Source organism: Solea solea, chromosome 1 (assembly GCF_958295425.1).
Source record: "Solea solea chromosome 1, fSolSol10.1, whole genome shotgun sequence".
NCBI classification, from domain to species: domain Eukaryota; kingdom Metazoa; phylum Chordata; class Actinopteri; order Pleuronectiformes; family Soleidae; genus Solea; species Solea solea.
In genome coordinates, this window is record NC_081134.1 from 15,004,895 (window position 1) to 15,020,793 (window position 15,899).

Genomic DNA, 15,899 nt, shown 5'->3' on the forward strand with positions numbered 1-15,899 from the left:
GTGCGTCAACAATCCTCCTCTGCTTTGTCCTCAGTTTGCTGCCTGGGTGGATGCAGTGGTTTTTGTCTTCAGCCTGGAGGATGAGATCAGCTTCCAGACGGTCTACAATTACTTTCTGCGCCTCTCCAGCTACAGGAACACAGCTGAGGTCCCCATGGTCCTCGTTGGAACACAAGGTGTTTGCCCTTCATCCGATATATTTAGGTTTTATGAAAACGTGGAATAATACGTTCTTCCAGGATGTGTTTTCTTGCAAATAAACTCTGACATTTAAGGGAGCCCAATAATAAGCTGTCTAATGTGAAACCAAAGGCTGATATTCGTGACCTCGTTGTGAAGTAGAACCCTGTAATTTGTACTCCGTGAATACTGAATAGTGACATACTCAACCTGGAGGCTGACAACTTAATCCACAACTTAGAATAACCCTGAAATATGTTGCATTACAGTGGCAATCTGATTACAGCTGTTTTTGTGTAATTCCCCCCCTGTTCTCTTAGATGCAATCAGCGCTGCCAACCCCAGAGTGATCGACGACTCACGGGCCAGAAAGTTGTCAAACGACCTGAAGCGCTGCACGTACTATGAGACCTGCTCCACCTACGGCCTGAACGTGGAGAGAGTCTTCCAGGATGGTGAGGCAGACGTTTATTGAGGTGGACGGGCATTAGATGGGGAAACAGAAAATCACAATGATGGCATAGTTCAGTGTAAAGTGAACTTTGCTTATCTATCGTCAGATTGTGAAGTTAGCAGTCTTGCACCATGTTAAAACAATGAGGCTGCGTTTACACTGATGCCCAGTTCTCATGTTGCTTATATCTGATATTTTTTTTTGCTTACATTGTCTTTTAAAAGTGACCCACATCTCAAATCTGTATCATTTCCACTGGTTAACTCTTGTGGAGACTGAAGACTGGAAGTCAAAGTAGCGTTATTTTTGAAATGTTGGAATCCTCGCCCTAAGGATTAAAAGGCGAGAGTCATATGATTGTGGATTCATATCAGATTTAGTCTTCAGGGCTTCCTCAAGATCAGAAACACTGTGTGACACTGGTGCTCATTTATAATTTAGTCACTCCCACTTGACACATGGCCTGGCAATCCCAGCCTCCACCTGTTGGGGGGGGGGCAAGAGAACACAATCAAGGGTAAATTGACAGTTTAGAATACATTTAAACAGAATATACCAATATAAAAATTGTTGATTAATAAAACACCTGTACGTGAATGTTAAAGAGTGATAGAATTAATCAGGTGTGACCTCTAAGGATTAGGTGATTAGATCACTACCGCCGTCTTGAAACACCATTGTTGTTGTGTCATTCCGTTTACCATGCAATTGATTTATCTTTATTTAAATGCCGGGCTAATTGGACAAGCACTTCATGCCGTTTATGAAATTTGCTCATAAATGCTCGGCTCAAATTGAGCAGTGTACATATGCGGTAATTCTCTCTATTCTGCGAGGCTCAGCAGTTGTGATTGGCAGTGAACAGCAGCGGAACATTAACAGACTCACTTCAATTAATGACGCAGGGCTCATATTTTAAATTAAATTTAATATAATTGGCAAACGGCCCCAAGTAATTATGGATGCGGAAATCACGACGTAAGATTTCATATAAATGTGGAGCTGTAAGCTAGAGACCACTTTGTGTAGAGTTGCCTTTAATTAGTGAAATATGCTTTTAATGTCTCTCTAAAAATCTGAAAATGAAGATTTCCCTGAATCCATGACCAAAGCGATGTGAATTTCATTTGAAAACTTGACTGCTTTTAACTTTGGCACATTATCCCTGAGGCTGCAACTCCTTTGAACGCCTGTCAACCTCTCACAAAACATCTGAATATGCAACGCAATGTTCGCTTTGCATGTCATTGACTGTTGATGCACAGGCGGGCATGTTGTCTTCCTGCCCTGTCTTAATTGCTTCCTGAAGCCCAATTTGAAATAATTAGAAGAGATGGAGTGCTGGCTGACTGGAGGAGTTGCTCTGCATCATGTGCTTCCTTTTCTGTATTTTTTTTGCCGCGCTACGGCAGGCAGCGCGCGATGGTCCCAGCTGTCAGCGCAACTTCAAATCATCTCTCTTTTCCTGCTAATTCATGTCACGCACCCACGGACATCACACCCAAACCTCCCCTCCCAGTCCCTCACTCGAGTGTGCCGTGAATGAAATGAGTTGCACCAACTGCACGGCAAATCAGGTTGTTCGGATGGTAACAATAGTCTCATTTGGTTAACATCACACTGCAGAGTTCAGTGAAAGCTACCATTTTGTGTGATTACTTCTCTTGGAAATAGAGGTACCTTTTTACGTATGAGCCATTTAGCATTATGTTGCTTACTACCTGACTGGAAAACAAACGGCCCGAGGGGTTGAGATAATGTGTTCATGTGGCTCTGTGTCTGGCTGGAATTAGCTTTGCTTACTTTGGGGAAACAGAAAATAGTTTTTCTCTGTTTGTGTTGTGGAACACTCGAGACATGACCAGCATCTCTAAACACTGTTTACACCAGTGCAGACATAGTGTCCCTGTATTGACCTTTTTGTCAATACAGCGACACTAAGGGATTTGTGCCATTGCTTTGTTTACAATATACGAAGTAGATTAAAATTTAGAAGATGTCTCCAAAGACAAAGGTACTGATGATCAGTTTCCTTCTCTCCTCTCATAAGATAAGATTTGGTACTTGTAAGAACTCCAAGAAAGGATCATTATGTATTTGTTCATGGTAATTGTCAAAGCTGGGGGGGCGGGAACTTTAAATATAACAATGGTCCATCACATTCAAACCATTGTCAAATGAGTTTACTGCTTAAGTCTATTAGCTGCTCATGACTCCCTGTGTGTTTCTTAGTATAACCGTGTTTAGATTTAGTGTTGCCTAGCGACATTCCCGAGCTGCACGTACAAAGTGATTGTTTTTGGGTTTTTTTTGTCAAGATAGAGGCAATAACAACACGGTGCCAATAAAGTGAGATGCCTGCAAACAGGTCAAAAAAACCAAAGGTCATTCAGCAGTCGGACAGTAGAAATGCCTCTTGTCCCCGTCTGCCCCTTGCACTGCTGCTGTATACACACATACGCTCCCTCGGTCCAGTCTGGTCTGATGGGCTTACATGTCAGAGTCAGTTTTCAGATGAAGGACGTGGCGTACAGATGATGTTACATCGCTTCTATTTATGAAGCGCAAACCGTGGCGGAATAATAAAATCGACAGCAACAAAAAACACTGAAAATCCAGCTTTAACTGCACCTTGCTGTCACATAGTACTGGGTTATAAAATCTATAGTGCATGGTCTCTATACAGCCCTTGTGATTTAAAAAGGAAAAACATTTTTTATGAACCTAAGTTATGTTTTTACATTTGGAAACAGTTTTTTTGAACATCAAGCAAAGTGATAAATGTCCATTATCACAAAACATAAAATAACATGAACAGTTAAGCTGCTGCTTGACAGTGATTCTACAACACAGGCGTTATCCATTCTTTTTTTTCCTCAAATTATTCAGCCACAAGCTCTGAAATGTAGTCCGTTGCTTTGGGAAGGGAGAGTTATTACCATTTCTCCACAGAAACAGTAAAAGTGCCTCATCTTTTATGTTCTCATCACTTGGGGGAAAAAAAAAAAAAAAAAAGAAAAACACACATTAACATCGTATTAATTGCCACTCTCTCCTCCAGTTGCCCAGAAGGTCGTGGCCATGAGGAAAAAGCAGCAGCTGTCTATTGGACCATGCAAATCTCTCCCTAACTCACCCAGCCATTCATCCGTCCCTGCTGCGTCTATTCCTTCTGTTCACATTAACCAGGTAATAAAAACATTTTCATACACAGCAGCACTCTGTTTTACTGACTGATCATGAAGGTATCAATCCACAGTACATCACCATAGACTGTTATGTTAGGTCACATTCATGTTGCCATATCTGTCCGAAATTAACTTGCTTGTTTGTTGTTTTTTACTCTCCACTTCTGATTTCCTCTCCATATTTTCCCCCCTCGCTTCCATTCTTCCTTCTTCCTGTTTCTGTTTGGTCCTCTTAATCTCTCCAACTCCCCAGGCGGCCAACGGTGGGGGTGCATTCAGCGACTACTCCTCCTCCGTTCCCTCCACCCCCAGCATAAGTCAGCGGGAGATGCGCATTGAGACCATAGCTGCCTCCAACACACCCACGCCCATCCGCAAGCAGTCAAAGCGCCGTTCCAACATTTTCACAGTAAGTATGCGACAGCTGATGCAAAGCAACACCCACTCACACTACTAGGAGGCTCATTGCCAAGCACACTTTGTCCACCAGAGGGAGACAGCAGGTAGCTCAAAATGCATCAAAGCCACCTCTCCTGCCTCCGATAGCAGGTAATGAAAGCGTCTTGTTCACACAGCACTACGGGCAAAGGAGAAAAAGAAACTAATTATAGTAGTTCCCCAAAAAGAAATATCAAAGAAAACACTGTGGAAAAAAACCCATCAACTCTTTTTACTTCACTTCTTTTTTTTTCTAATTGGACCTAGTAAGTGCACATGGATTAAGTTTTTCATCTCGCCCGAATCAACCTGGGCCCTCTGCGCTGTCTTAATGTCTCAGTTCCCTCCCAACGCTGCTCTTTTTTCTTTCTTTTTTTCTTTTCTGTGCAGTGATGTCTTTCCCATTTGGGGAGCGATGGCAGCAACAAACTGCAAACTTTTGCTCTTCTTGCCTTAGATAAACTTAAAGTCCAGTCTCTGGCCTGTTTACACTGTTTATAAGGCACGTGAGCCACTTTTAGGTGCGCAGCTTGAACGTAGAAAAAACTCCCAACGGCCCACTAAACTGACACTGAATCTAAATAAGTCCCCCAATTCTGAAATTGGCCACCGAGATTCACTACCACACCAGTAACCCGACCCCCCTCTCTGAATGCTCTACCCCCTCCCCGTCCCCGTCCTGTTGTATTTTCCCTTTGCTCTAACCAAAAACACGTGTGTGCACTAACCACTCAAATTTCCTTAGCTGTCCTAAGCTTGTCTTTTTACTTGTAGCCTCTGCCCTCTTCCTCTGCCCAGTCTGCATCCTTCTTTTCCTCCTTTCTCTTCACTCCTACACCAGCCTCCTGACTCTCCTAATCTCACATAGCCAGACCTCAGTCTCTCCATGCTCTCTGAGGTTGTTGGAAATCCGACCGTGAATATGATCGAACCAATTAAGTAATTCTTTGAAAACACTAAAAAAAAAAAAAAAAAAAGACTTGATACATTTCTCAACCCACAACTCAACTCCGGTGTGCCAAAATGTATTTCTCAGTTTTTTTGAACTTTCACGAGACAGAGTTCAAGCTACATGAGATTCCCTCTATCCTTACTCCTCACTGATACTCTTCACATCCCTTCCTCAAAAATGTCCCTTCTCCTTCACATGTCTTTTTCCTCCTCGCCTATTTCCTGTTGCAATCCGACCCCATCCTCTACCTCCTCCTGCCTTCTCCTCTTTCCCATCTCCTTCTGACTAACTCCCTCTATCCATTCCTTCCCATCCTCTGTGTCTCTTACCGCCTTCACCCTGTTACCCCAGCTGCTGTGGGAGCTGCAGACTTTGTGGCCTCTGAGCAGTACCGGCTGTGTGCTAGTTCCCCTTGTTGTCTCCCTTCCCCCCCGCTAGGTAGTGACTAACCATGTCCACCAGAGAAATGAGCCTCTCCCCGTCCGCATCATGGAGATGCCGAAGCACGCCACCTACCCAGTGTGGGTGCCGGAATGGCAAGCCGAACGGGAGTTTCAGCTCATGACCTTCTGAGGAGCGACGAGCCCTGGGTGGGAGGAGGGAGGGTGGGATGAGGGAGGAGGAAAGAGGCAGAAACTGAGGAGGAGGAGGATGATGATGATGAAGGAGAAGGAGGAGGGGATGGAGAATTAACAGGGTGATGTCGACATGTCCTCAGTGACACTTGAAGAGTGCGATGGGCTAAGGAGAGGAAGACTTACGATGCCGACGTTGTTTTTTTTTGCCATTTTACAAAACGACAGAGAAAAAAAAAAAGAGAAAATACTCCATCAACACAAGAATGTCAAGGATCGCCCTCTCATAGTGTTGTCCCTTCTAAAAAAAACAAAACAAACAAAAAAAACAAACTGACCTCTGTGTTAAAAAGTTCCTCTAAAAGTCCTGCTGACAGCTTGCCAGTTGCCATTCATATTTTCTAGCCTCACTCCTGTAAAAAAATAAGTTCAGTCTGTTGATATTTGGGAGTTTTAAGAGAAGCGCTCAGTGGAAGGAAATATGCCTTAATGTCGCCAGGAAGACGAGTTTTGACGAACAGCAGCAGCAGCAGCAGCAGACTCGCCTCAGTCAACACGTACAAAACATTTTGTTGCAAAAGGAAAAGGTTGCTGCAAGAATTAAACACTGTCATGGCACTGGCATTGGGACTCTTGAAGTTAACAATATGCTTGCAATGTGCAGTGAATGGAGTTCATTCAGTGTTGGAGAGTAAAAATAATTTACAAAAAGCAACAGAAAAGCCCCTAGATGAATCTTTTTAACAGGAAATGAGTTTGGCTGTTTTTTTTTTTTAAGTATGTTATTAAAACTTAAAGCTTTACTACAGAAAATCTTATCGCTCTGTCTACTCACCGCCATCATAAATCTTTCTTTCCCACCCAATCACATCTAGTCAGTTTTTTAACCATATCTGTCCGCGGCCACTAGGTGTCAGCACAGTACATGTTATTCTTTCCTAGTGCTTCCATGGTCAAAAACTCTGAACAATCTTGTTTTGTAATGTCAGTGGTTTCCTGACGTCTACAGACCGTCTGTCCCTTTTTGTGTTGAGAAGCACACTGTTTGAGAATCTAAGAGTAATTATGGCATTTTTTATACTTAAATTGCATCCCACCCGTTCATTTATACTCATAACCCATCCATTTATCAATGTCCGTCGTTCCGTTTCTCGCCATTTCATACATCTAGTCCGTTGAATTGTTGCTGGATCTCAGCATATGAAACAAAAACAAAAAAATAAAAAAAAATAAAAAATAAAAATAACCATTTGACACTGTTTTTCAATATTTGCAGATTTGTGCTTCTGTTTCCAACCTTTCTTCAACAAAAAGGGCTTTCCAACTCCTTCCGAATTAGAAGAGCATGATGGTTTTAAAACAAAAGAGTCCCCCTGCTTTGCCAGTCCTGATAGAGCGGAGATTATTGGTTGAGGACTTAAAGGGTTGTCACTGCTTTAGCCTTGCTGCTTTCTTGCATTTAGGGTAAGAGCTCGCACTTTGTGGAATCCGTAGGACTTTTTGCGTCTGATGCAGGCTTTAAAGTTGAGCCCAATGCGAGCGCGTGAACGTGCTCAAACTAGGCCGTCACTTATCAGGACGTGAGACAGACTTTAGGGACTCTCCTGGAAACGCCCCGTCCATCCCCAAAACCCACCCCACCCCAAACCCCCCTCCCTCCCCCCTCACTCTCATTCAGACATCCCACACAAAAACACGCTGTGCAGTCAAGTCACTCTTGGAACTGTTATCCAGCCGCCCAAAGGACCCACCTTTCCTTACATGACATCAAACTGCCTTTTGCCATAAATAAGGACTCAAGGACTAGAGGTGCCAAGTTGTTCTTTTGTTCTTCCTTTTAGATTTCCCGACATTTCTTTGGTCTGTTCTTTCTTTTCTTTTCTTTTCTTTTTTTTTTAAAAAAAAAACAACAACTTTATGATTCATTCCTGCTTTTCAGAGAATATTTGAAGTATTGAATGGAAATGTGGTATAAATGTGTTAAACAAAGAGGTATTTTAGATCCAGAGAGTTATTAGGGGGTAATTTTATGAAGGCCTTCATAAAAAATCTGGGTAGTGTGTGTCAGGGTGTTAAAATATGACAGAGATAATATATTGAACGTTGCCATCAAATGAAAATGGGTTGCACCGACTTGTATGAATGTAGTTAAACTTAACATTTGAGTTGGTTTCTTTAAATTATTTAATTTATTTGCACATTTATTTATTTTTGTTTTGTGTTTTCTTTAGTTTTTCGGGGGACAGAGATTATGAACTCTCGCATAATCGCTTTTCTATCATGAAGGGATTGACACAAAAAAAAAATAGACTGCTGTATATCTTGTATTGTATTTTATTTACGATGGTACTCTATACAAAGTACATGCATATAAGGAATATATGAAATAATGCCTTTATTGTCCATCCTATATTTTGTGGGAACTGCAATGTTTGGGTCAATCTGTTGAATATTTTGAAGTGAACCTGTGACTTGCTTTGTATGGTGTCTGTATAGAAGCTAAACAAGTCATCATTAAAAAGAAAAATAAAATGTTGGAACAAATATAAATGCCAGAGTTGGTTTACTTGAACTCAGAGTCTACCTCTTTTCCATTGGTGAGTGGACATTTCTCATGTTCTGAGTGAGACCATACACACTCATGTCTGTCCCTGCCTGTACCTCATCTCTTTATTTGTGTCGGGGTGGGAACGTTTTTTTGATTTTGTTTTTCATGATTTATTTCTATGAAAGGTCTAATTTACTAATCTAACCACTTTTTTTCCCCCACAGTCCTAAACCAAAACTGAAAATGTTACTGCATTTTAATGTTTTGCTTTGTTTTATTAATTCTGTAACATGACATTGTTTTAATCCCTGCATTAACATTTAATGTCCCACCAGGTTTTACAGGTCAGGAGTCAGAGGAAGCTGCATGTACTGAAGTTGCTCTTTAAAAATAACACGTTTTCCTTTCTCTCCCTTGAAACTGTGATGAACTTTGACTTATGATACCGCACTGCACAAGCCAGTTGTGTCAGTGCAGCTTTGCTAAAGGCACAGCTGATGCTACACTGGTTATAGCAGCAGTTGGTCTGCAGGTCTCGGAGGGAAGGATCCTCCTTCAAAGGGTTTCAGGGCTGAGTCATGACTCAATGTGTGGTCGTCCTTGGTCTCCTCTGTGTTGAGATGTGTCTAGTGTGGTCTTGGTTTGGTCTCTTCTTTGATTCTTTTTTTTTCTTTTTTCCTTTTGAACTTGCACGTCAATGTTACTGCTGTTTGTTCCGCTGGTCTGCTTGTCTGTTCATTTCGAGCTTCTTTTTGAGACTTTTAATTTGCAACGTCGAGTTTCTCCACATACGTATACTGCAAACACCTCACTCCACTGACCCCCACTCTTTTTCCCCTGTCCTGCACACATGCACCCACCCACACACACACACACACACACACACACACTCCCCTCACTACCCCCTCTGCCTTATCGTCTGTGCGTCGCTTGAGTTGCTGATTGACTTTCTTGTTTTCTTGCAGTCACGGAAAGCCAGTGAACAAGCAAAGAGCGTTGACAGTAAAACAGACAGCATAGGCAGTGGAAGGGCCATACCTATCAAACAGGTGAGCACTTTTAAGTCTCCTCTTTGTGCCCAAAACATGTTCTCCTGTGTTTGCCTCTCTCATATGCTGAGCTGTGAAGATTTCTAATCACACAAGACAATGCCAATGTTGGTATGTCAGTAGACATACCAGGTATTGTCGTCACCACTAGATGGAGACATAATACAAGGAAACAAAATAGTACTGTGTCAAGTGCAAGTGTAGCTCCAGAGAGGGATTTACATGTAAGCGCAAATCAGTTCTTGGCAAAGAAATTCTCTTGTTTGTGTAGATCACACTGCACCAATGTATAGGTTTTATATTATTATTACTATTATTATTATTGTTTTGTATTAATGGAAGAATCATCTGAAATATTAAATATAGATAACTTGTCTTTCTCAGATAATTTAGACATCCGTGTATTGAAACTCATTCATTTGGAAGATGTTATTCCAGCTCTGTCATCAGTTTCAATAATAAAATTACATTTTTGGCATCCGGTATTATTACAGTACCTTTTAATATTGAAAAAAAAAAAAAAAAGCATTTGAAGTGTGAATATTAATGTTATCATTGTTCATAATTGTGTGTGGGTGATATTTTCTCATAAACGTTCATTCATGCACATCGATACCATCACCTGAGATAATTAATTTGGCATAAATTTCATTTGATGTCCCAGTGGGTATGGTTTTCCTCTCTAGTCTAGATTTGACATTATGTTACTTACATTAATAATCAAAGATTTATTTGTATTTGCCCTATTTTTTTCTTTCCATAATTATTTTTCTTCTTAAATTATTTCTATTTTATTTCTGTTCATATATATATATATATATATATATATATATATATATATATATATATATATATATATATATATATGTGTGTATATATATATGTGTATATATATATATATATATATATGTGTATATATATATATATATCAGATAGGTGAATACTAAATGACACATTTGCGTAAGGGTACAGTAGTTCCTACTATACACCTGTCACATTGATTAGTAATCACTCATGATTGTGTGAGGGCTTTTGAAAAAGGGTCAGCACCCTTACATTATCCTCTTTACCTACAAATGATAGAAGATAAAACATTAAGCCAGACCTTTTCCCCCCGCTTGTAAGAAAATTGCTTTGGTCCAGCTGAAATAATGGCAGAATAATAATTTATCCAAGCCCTCTCACTCAGTCACAAAATCAAGCTATAGGGAAACCGCGGTGAAACAGATGTACAGTATCCATCAGATGATTCATGGCGGTGGTCCATATCACGAATAAAATGTTATTTATATTTAATTTGTTTAAAAAAACAAAACAAACAAACATCTATTTGTGCTTATCTTTCAAATGAAATTATTCTTATTAAGGCATTTGAATTTCAACACCAAGAAAAAAGGCACTAAAAATCTCAATAAAAAAGTTTTAGTTTGCCAAACGTGACATTTCTATTTGATCTCGGTAAAGCAGTTAGGTTTTATGTAGATTAGTGTAATTCCCTGCAGAACCTGGCTAATCTGCGGGCTGATTTTCAGATTAAAAAAGAATCCCCCTCAGAGCAATCTTTACTGTAAACTATCCCATTCTTATCTCATCCATTACAAGAGTCGAGGGCCAATTTCCTTCAGTGTCATAGCAACTTTTGACAAGATAACCAATCCCCCTCTTCTTCTTGTGGTGGTGGGGCGGGAGGAGGCATGAAGAGGGGGACACTGGTGTGACTGGCTCATCTGCAGGCCAGTCAAATGCACAATCAAGGAGATCAAAGTGTCAATGTGGCCTTAATTACCACTCCCCACCTTACACCCCCCCACCCTCTCCTCACCCCAGTGGCCTAAATTACCCCACCCCTCTCTCTCTCTCTCTCTCTCTCTGTCGCTCTCTCTCCTTCTGGTCCTCACTCCTGTCACCCCTCCCACCTATTAAAATAGTGAGAGAGGATAACAATGCATGCACCACTGTGGAGCTCCTCAACTGTGAGTGCATTCCCGCCCCATCACCGACCCCTCCTCACACACACACACACACACACACCCCCCCCCCAGGCCTCTTACAAAGGGCCGGCCTATCAGTCAGCCACAGTGGCAGGATGCAGCTTTTCTCCTGGTCGTCTGACAAAAGGGGGGAAAGACGTTATCTCCTCTGTGTAGATATGACAATTGTGTGGAGACACAGCGCACGTCTGTCTATCGGCCTGTTTCCTTATGTCGCACAGGCTCATTTCGTGTGTGTGTGTGTGTGGAAGGGAAGCACTGAACTCCACACACTCCCCTCTGATGTCAAATTACCGTGACAAGTCCAATTAATTATTTTAGAGTCAAAAGCAGAAAAACTCGACATAAAATCTCCTCTGACATGGGTGCAATCTCAACTTGTACTATTTATAAAACTAGTACAACACAAAATATAAATAACGTTAACAGAAAGTACCTAAAGTGTCTCTGAAATATCAATCGCGGCCAAAATGGATCAGTGTTCAAATGACCCGGGAGTAATTAATCGCCATGTGTAGATATTTTCACATAATTGTCTTCATAGATCCGCTTCACGACGCTGATAAACACAGTGTACAAAACCCCGCACTGATTGTGTGTATAGATTAATGTATGCCTCAGTAAGACCACGAGATGAGCAGCATATATGCTTGTAAAACATGCATAATAAAGTTGCTAGAGGCCATGTGACCGGATCATTTACTTTGTATGATTAGAGGGCCATTTAAAAAGGGTTTACACTTCTTGTATTGACTAAATTGAGAGGAGTGGGAGAAGTCAGCAACTTTAATTGATTGAATGACATAATGTGTCCTTCTGGAGAATTGTCAGAGGTGTCCGTGCCAGTTACTATATCAACGCATGACTTTTAGCCATGATTATGTAGATTGGTCTCGCTATTGAAGATAATATGCAAAACATACAAAATCATAATTAAATATCTAATTTATTTTTTTATGCCTCCCTTCTCTCGCTGACGAGGAGAATTTGATGCTGCTTCATTCTTGAAAATGGCTGTTTTGTCATTGGTCTCAGTCATAGTTTTAAAGCAATGACTTAAAAATAAATAAATAAATAAATAAAAGATTATTGTACAGAAATCACAAATCACAAATTTCTTTTTGTTCATAAAAAACGAGCCAAGGGAACTTTGAGCTTTGACGTATTTCCACATTTCACAAATTCAATCCAAGTACTTTTTACTCAGGTGTGTTTTATATAGTCCTTTTCATTAGTTTGCCTATAGGTTGTGCTGAATAAAGGATATAGGAGACTCTATATTGCACATATTCTTATAGCCTCTCTATATACATTTTAACATAGTAATGAATTAAAGGATTAATATAAATGAAAACAATTGAACTCATTTATTTTAGTAGTAAAGGGACGTTAAAAAAACATTTGAGTCATATTTGATCATGGACTCCAGGAAAAGCATATGAAAACAAACTTTTGCCCCCCCCTTCCAAAAAAAAAGAGCGAGGGTTTGGATTAGGGTGATTGTCGGCAAACAGCCTGGTGCCCAGGTCACCGAGGGTCAGCTCTTCCTGATGTGTTAATCAGGATTAAAGCCTGCAGGATGGGCCTGGCTAGCAAAACACAGCCCCTTTAACCCCCCACCCGCCATTCCTACACACACACACACACACACACACACACACACACACACACACACACAGGCTCTGGCTGTAAAAGCACAAGCATTCCCCCGGCTTAATCCTCTAATTAAGCGGGCCCCTCCTCACTGTTTAACCCCAGAGAGCCTCCTGGCCCGTACACTCAGCAGCATTTGGTCACCTCCAGCAGAGGAGCTGCATTGTTTACCAGTGGATTAACTCGGCAGATAAGTTCAACCTTCTGAGGCCCTAAAAGGCCTCAGAAGATAAAGTAGAATAGAATAAGACCCGAGTGGGCTTTGAAGAGCGGAGATCACACTCCCTAATTCCAGGATTGAGAGGTCTTTCAGAGTTCAGCAGGTTATGTGTATGAATGCAGGGAGGAGGTTTGGCAAATTGGATTGTCTCCCTCTCTGAATGGCCACTGAGCCTGAGGAACAATCAAACATGATATTCAAAATAAAGATGAAAAATGTTTTAAAAAGTAATGTAATATGTAAAATCAGTAAAGAATGAGTGTTTGTGAGAGGATGTAATTACAATGAACGGGTCTCATTTTTACGTCTTGCCTTGTAATTATCACTCACATGTTGTCTGTTTGTTTGTTTGTTTGCCTCACGTCTCACCGCACTGAAAGAATTCCATGTAACCACCCTAACAAATGTGTGATAACGACAATAACGATGCCATTTTATAGTATTTAACATCCATAATGGCTCATATCATCCACCATGCTGCTCTGAGAGGAGCATATGCTCACCGTGATGCCTCGTCTCTTACAGGGAATCCTTCTGAAGCGAAGTGGCAAATCCCTCAACAAGGAGTGGAAAAAGAAATATGTCACACTGTGTGATAATGGCGTCCTCACTTACCACCCCAGTTTACATGTGAGTGTGAACCTCCGCCACCCCCGCAACCCCCCCCCCCACACACACACCTACCCCACACGCCTTCCCCATTTCTTTTTCAATCGCCTTTATGTGTTTGTTGCACCACTGTTTGCACTCGAGGGTACTGCCGGAGGGTTTTAATGTCGGGCGGTTTCCATTCTGTTGATTCGATTACATTTGCAGCCGCCGCTGTGGCGAACTGGATCTCGACCATATAGTCTGTCTGCGGATGTACATCGGCGATGTTAGCTATACCTGTGACTTCAAGCCTAGTGTTAAAAAAGCCCGGTGTCCCAGTGGTCATCTCTGACTCCCCGTGGTGCACATCCCCAGCGCCGGCTAATGGAGACATGGCTGTGCTGCTGTGTGCCCGCTGCGCCCGGACTCCATGCTGCCGTGTATTTATAATGGTTCTCACTGCATGGCAGCAGAGCCTGACCAGCCTCCCACATCCATCTCTGTCAGAATCCCGCTAGGCCGCTAATACCTCTTAAACACTCGGCTGGCTGGCAGCGCGCAGCCTGGTGCCACACTCGGCGTTGCCAGTCACTCTCAGAAAGCACTTTGATAGCCACCAATATTTGGTATGTTTGGTCTGCGTCGCCAGGTAAAAAAATGAAAGACGTGTGCGGCGTCCAGTGTCTAATGAGACGGCTGCAACTTTTATCACAAGCCCAACCGTTAGACGTGAACCCTGTTTGTGGCCTTGTTGCACTGACAGTGTGTTAGTGGTTTAATTTACAAGCAGTTATTAGTAGAGCAGCGCTGTGCTACAGTGATGTATGTAATTGACTGAACGGGCTATCTCTCGATCATTACAGCTATTACGGGTCATCGGGACAATCTATGAATCTATGAATCTGTTGACTTTTGGAGAAAGGTGAAATAAGGGAGACAGTTACATTAGCGCGGTAACAGCTCAAGCTCATTTGGAGCAGTGGAGCAGAGAAGGAGTAAGAAAGAGAAAAGGGGGAAGAGAGCGATTGAGGGGAGAAGAAAGGAGGGAGGGAGGCAGACTGAGAGTGAAAGAGGGGAACCTTTAATTTCGCAGTCAGCCAAGCCATCCACACAATCACCTTCTGTTAATTCTATCTGCTACATCAATTAAATTGTTTGTAGAAACTAATTGAATGTGGCTTAATCACACATCTTAATAGCTTTGCACGCTTCGATCTGGCTGTTAATTCCAGCAATAAAATGAAATGAGAGCGCTCACTGGGTAATTAGCGAGGAGGCTTGGGAAAGAAATGAGTGCTTTATGACACGGTAATAAAGCAGAGGAGCCGGTGGGGGGACGGCAAAGGCCGAGCTCGCCTCTATCTGGGTTTTTTTCTGCTGAGCCCAACGATTTTCACCTTGGCTTCCCACATTTGGGCGGTAGTCGCTTTAAACCAAATCAAATAGCCAAATTGAAAGAGAATGAGAATGTTTGCATACATTAAGCCTAACATCTTGCTATTTGCAGAGACGGCGTGGGCACAGGTGATGTATAATGGCTTTACAATAATTTTCCCACTATCACACAGCCTTAGTGGAGGGTCTAAGGTGGGTTGTGACTAATGGTGATGGAAATTGAATGGTCTCGTAGTTGGGTTTTCCTTCCACAATTCCTGGATTTGTGTTGGTCCGCCGTGTATGATCAGTGAAAGAAGTTGGAATATTTGGACTCCAACGTGTGTGGAGTTGCAGAACACTTACCGTTGTTATTCTCATTTCTCTACTTACCACAGGACTACATGCAGAATGTGCACGGGAAAGAGATCGACCTGCTGAGGACCACAGTCAAGGTTCCCGGGAAGCGACCACCGAGAGCGGTGGCCACCGTCGCACCCACGGCGAGTCCCAAAACCAACGGGCTGACCAAGGACCGCAGCACCTTGCAGCTGGGCATAGGAAACACAGGTACACACCACTGCCTCCGGATAAGACTAAAAGCCAATGTCACGAATGAAACGTTGGTTCTTTTGCGTTTATTTTATTTGACATACATGATGTCAATCTGTTTCCAAGAGCCAAGA

At 42.0% G+C, this 15,899-nt stretch overlaps 1 protein-coding gene across 3 annotated transcripts in view; it reads left to right on the top strand.

Moving 5' to 3' along the window:
• The window catches only part of agap3 (ArfGAP with GTPase domain, ankyrin repeat and PH domain 3), a 117,710-nt gene that overhangs the window by 63,108 nt on the left and 38,703 nt on the right, over nucleotides 1-15,899 (top strand). For all 3 annotated transcript variants that reach the window (XM_058619803.1, XM_058619886.1, XM_058619717.1), the window contains exons 5-11: nucleotides 35-176; nucleotides 501-635; nucleotides 3,696-3,823; nucleotides 4,076-4,231; nucleotides 9,301-9,384; nucleotides 13,774-13,878; nucleotides 15,612-15,783. In XM_058619803.1, the coding sequence (XP_058475786.1) occupies nucleotides 35-176; nucleotides 501-635; nucleotides 3,696-3,823; nucleotides 4,076-4,231; nucleotides 9,301-9,384; nucleotides 13,774-13,878; nucleotides 15,612-15,783 (922 nt within the window). The remainder of the gene's footprint in view (nucleotides 1-34; nucleotides 177-500; nucleotides 636-3,695; nucleotides 3,824-4,075; nucleotides 4,232-9,300; nucleotides 9,385-13,773; nucleotides 13,879-15,611; nucleotides 15,784-15,899) is intronic.